At 35.5% G+C, this 4557-nt stretch overlaps 1 protein-coding gene across 1 annotated transcript; it reads left to right on the forward strand.

Moving 5' to 3' along the window:
* Window positions 1–1708: 1708 nt before the first annotated feature.
* On the forward strand, window positions 1709–4144 carry LOC139892308 (cytochrome P450 CYP82D47-like). Its single transcript, XM_071875366.1, has 2 exons — window positions 1709–2689; window positions 3333–4144. Exons 1-2 carry the CDS (start codon window positions 1739–1741, stop codon window positions 3957–3959), a joined length of 1578 nt encoding a protein of 525 aa, XP_071731467.1. The 5' UTR covers window positions 1709–1738; the 3' UTR covers window positions 3960–4144.
* Window positions 4145–4557: the final 413 nt, after the last annotated feature.

The following is a 4557-nucleotide window of genomic DNA, read 5'->3' on the forward strand; positions in this document are numbered from 1 at the left end:
AATTGTTCTATTGCCTAATGTTTGTTATGGTTTTTTTAGAACTACTGATTATACTATCATTGATTTTCGACTTACTATGTGAATCGTCTATGGTATTGGTTTATGCCCAAAAGCTAACATTGATTACTTAGTATAATTTTAATGTAATTTGCAGCTGGGTAATCTCATTGTTTTCTTAGTTTTCTATACTATAGTTTTTTTTTAGAACGGCGAAAATTATATTAATATAGACTCCCTAGCGAGCAGCTAGGAAAGCCTAAATATTACAACGGTTTCAAGTGCCAACTGTTCTAATTAACAACCGATTTACCTCTAGAATATAACCAACTAAAGGAAAATCAAAATGCAGGTACCATTTCAAACTTAATTTCACACGCAACATTGGAATCGTCGAATCGATGGCTTCACATTTTTCGAAGAGTCTGGAGCAGAGTTAATCAAGCAACCTCCGTTCGAGACAGGTATGTACGCACCCTAAATACAATCAGCTATTGATATCACATTGAACTAACATACATTTTAAAACTGCAGAAAGCCCAGCAAAAGAAAGATGCAAGTCAGAAAGTAGGTGAGGCTAAAAAAAAAAAAACGTGTAATTTTCTCGGTTTGTAAAACATACGTAGGAACTAACAATAAAGTAGACTTGGAACTAACAAAAAAGGCAGGACATTTTGTGTATCATATATCGTGTGTAAACTTCCTTAATAATATACCACCCGCAGCGAAGCGCGGCTAACCTCAATGCTTGTTTAATATTCATATTCATATAAACACATCACACATGTATCTATCTACACAATCTACACGTGGTCCACTTGATGGTATAGATGTCGTTTTTTATTTCATATGTTATCAGGTTGCCAAATGTTGTTTATTTCTTTAAGTAGGTTGTTCACTCTCAACTGTTTGCATTTCCTTTGTCATATCATGGATTTATATCATCAATCTGATGATTTGAGTCTTGTTATGACTACTTTTCTAGCACAGTCATTTTTTATTTCATATGTTATCAGGTTGCCTAATGTTGTTTATTTCTTTAAGTAGGTTGTTCACTTTAGACTGTTTGCATTTCCTTTGTCATATCATGGATTTATATCATCAATCTGGTGATTTGAGTCTTGTTATGACTACTTTTCTAGCACACCCACTCGAGTGGAAACGAAGATATAATTGTTTGCGACAAGTCTAGGAGAAATAATAGAACACAATATAAATAAAATAACCAATACACAAGACGAATACATATATGGTTTGGCAAAACTCTACTTACGTTCACTCAAGAGTTTCCTTTATTCTTATAATATAAAAGATTTTGGTACAATAAATAATACACTATGAGTTAAACTCAAACTAAGGCCCTTAGAATTTAGGATAAATCTAAGTTACACGTACACTTTTTTACACTCTTTACAAGAATAAATTCTCAATCTCACAAACAGAGGTTCCTGTTAACAGAACTGATCAACTCCTCCTACTTTGTGAGCTCCTAAAAAAAAGGCACTCCCTTGATAAACCCTATATACTATGTTTTAAATTTTTTGAAACATTGGTCTTCAACTCAACATTGATGTTTGGTGGATGTCTTTGACCTCCATTGCAACAAATAATGTACTCCGTATAAATTATGTGGTCAATATTTATCCACCATCCAACATCTCCATTTATTTTAGTTCTTGTTTTTCCCAATAATATACACGCGCGCACACACACACACACTCTCTTAGGTTCTAAATAAGCAATGGAGTTGCATATCTCAATTTTAGCATTTACATTCTTTGTTATTATAGTAGCTTTCCTGGTGAATCTAATACACAAAAAGAGACCAATAAGTGGCAAGTTTAAAAAACCACCTCAAATAAAGGGTGCATGGCCTATTATAGGACACCTGCATCTTTTAGGAGGGTCAGAGCTACCTCACAGAGTTTTGGGTCACATGGCTGATAAAAGTGGTCCAATCTTCACCATCAAACTTGGTGTTCACCAAGTTTTGGTGGTGAGTAATGGGGAGATGGCAAAAGATTGCTTTACGACAAACGATAAGGCCTTTGCTAGTCGACCTAAAACCGAAGCTTCAAAACTAATGGGCTACAACTATGCCCTTTTTAGTATTGCTCCATACGGGGATTATTGGCGAAAAGTTCGCAAGATAACTACGCTCGAAGTACTTTCTCAAAAACGTGTTGAAAACCTTGAACATCTTCGAGTTTCGGAACTTAGATCATCCATAAAAGATATATATGAAGCTTGGGTAGACAATAAAAAGATAGAAAATTCCGATATGGTGAAGGTTGAGATGAGTCAATGGTTCGGGAACTTGGTACTAAATATTGTGGTTATAATAATTACTGGAAAAAGGTTTTCTCCTAACGATGAACAAGGTGTTCGATTTCAGACGGTTGTAAAAAAATACTTCCATTTATTTGGGGCGTTTGTAGTGTCGGATTTTGTACCCTTTTTAAAGTTTTTAGATGTGGGTGGATATATCAAGTCCATGAAGGAGACAGCGGAAGATTTAGACAACATATGTGATGAATGGTTAAATGAGCACAAAATGGAGAAAAAGTATGAGCAACAATTAGCACAAGGTAACCTAGTGTTCATAGATGTGCTTCTCAAGATTATTCAAGGTGCTTCAGAAGATGAATTCGATGGTTTCGATGGTGATACAGTCATCAAATCCACCTGTCAAGTAATACAAATTTAGCTATAATTTCTATGTTTTATGCCTATTTTTAGCTTACTAGCTTAGGATAAGAATTTTTTTTTGTTAAGGCCATCCAGGTGAGTATATTAAAATCCGATACGTGGCCTAACCGGGTTACCCCGTGACCATTTCCGACCCTTTCTCTAGCCCATCAAGATATACTTCTAGTAAAATTTGAATTTGAGATCATAATGAGGAAATTTTGGTCCAAACAAGAAAATTAAAGAAAAACAAGGGATAGCAGTGGGTTGTGGTCGCGTGCCCTTTGCACAGTGTTCTCTTCCGGCCTTTATGGGCTGGGCCACACATGTGTTACAATGACAATTACAATTGAAAGCAAGGTTGTAAGGCGGACGAATCCGGAAAAATTGCCTCAGTTCGGATTGTTCTCTGCAACTCGGGAACATGAAATTGGAATCGCTAGAAGATATCTTGAACGGGCTAAACGGATAAGATTTCCTTTTTGGTCTACCCTAGGAGGGGATTTTTATTATGATACATGCGGCATGACTTGATTATCCCTTGACTGTTCACGCGTGACCATTCTAAAATATGCTTCTAGTGAGGTTGTTCCTAGCTATAACCAAACTAAAAACTAATGAATATTGGTGTTTGTCACATTTTGTAGCAACTGCTGGTAGCGGGTATAGACACAACATCAGTTACTCTAACATGGGCTTTATCACTACTACTAAACAACCCGAAAGCATTAGAAATCGCACAACGAGAAATTGATGAACATGTCGGAAAGGAAAGATTGTTGGAGGAATCGGACCTAAAGAACTTAATCTATCTCAACGCCATCATTAAAGAAACAATGCGTTTATACCCAGCTGGACCTCTTGCGGTTCCTCATGAATCCACAGAGGACTGTATCGTAGGTGGTTACAATATCCCGAAAGGCACCCGTTTGTTGGTAAATATTTGGAAGATACATCGCGATCAAAACATTTGGTCGGACCCAAACGAATTTAGGCCAGAGAGATTCTTAACGACGCACAAGGATGTTGATGTCAAGGGGAATCATTTTGAGTTGATTCCTTTTGGTAGTGGTAGAAGAATGTGCCCTGCTGCTATGTTTTCGCTTCAAGTTTTGGGTTTAACGTTAGGTCGTTTGATACAACAGTTTGTGCTCAAAAGACCATCAAACGAACTTGTTGATATGACCGAGTCCTCAGGAATGACTAACAATAAAGCGACACCACTTGTGGTCCTTTTGGCCCCTCGTTTATCCTCAAATATGTATGATGATTGATTGATTGTTCATGATGTGTTGAACCTTCGAACCTTATGAGATCAATCATGGCTTAAGGGTATGGCAAGTACTTGGACTGATATGAACTTTATTTGAGTACTAATTATAAATAAATTATAATGTAATAAAATCTTGTTTTATATAATGGAGCTGTAAACTTTAAATGGACATTATTATTATTATTATTATTATTATTATTATTATTATTATTATTATTATTATTATTATTATTATTTTTATTATTATTATTATTATTATTATTATTATTATTATTATTATTATTATTATATTATTATTATTATTTTATTTTATTTTACCCTCTATACTAAACCACATGGGGTTTTGCTCGTTTCACACCCACCCCCTCCCAAAAAATGCCCAAAACGACATTGGGCCAAACTTCCACCCAAAAACTCCAAAAAACCCCTAACCTATAACTAACTTACAAAAACTACCCTTAACTCCAGGGGGTAAAATGTCAGTTTCATAAATTAAAATAAAAACTCCACATATGTAGTCTTTTTCCTTTTCTTGGCTCTGTTTCTTCTTCTCCTTTTCCGGTGAGATCCAAGTTCCAACGCCATTCCGACAAGTGTTT

The sequence above is a fragment of the Rutidosis leptorrhynchoides genome, chromosome 2, assembly GCF_046630445.1.
Source record: "Rutidosis leptorrhynchoides isolate AG116_Rl617_1_P2 chromosome 2, CSIRO_AGI_Rlap_v1, whole genome shotgun sequence".
Lineage (NCBI taxonomy): Eukaryota > Viridiplantae > Streptophyta > Magnoliopsida > Asterales > Asteraceae > Rutidosis > Rutidosis leptorrhynchoides.

Coding starts and splice junctions, on each gene's coding strand:
- LOC139892308 (XM_071875366.1), top strand. CDS start 1,739: ATGGAGTTGCATATCTCAATTTTAGCATTTACATTCTTTGTTATTATA. Junction 2,690..3,332: donor TCATCAAATCCACCTGTCAA/GTAATACAAATT, acceptor CACATTTTGTAG/CAACTGCTGGTAGCGGGTAT.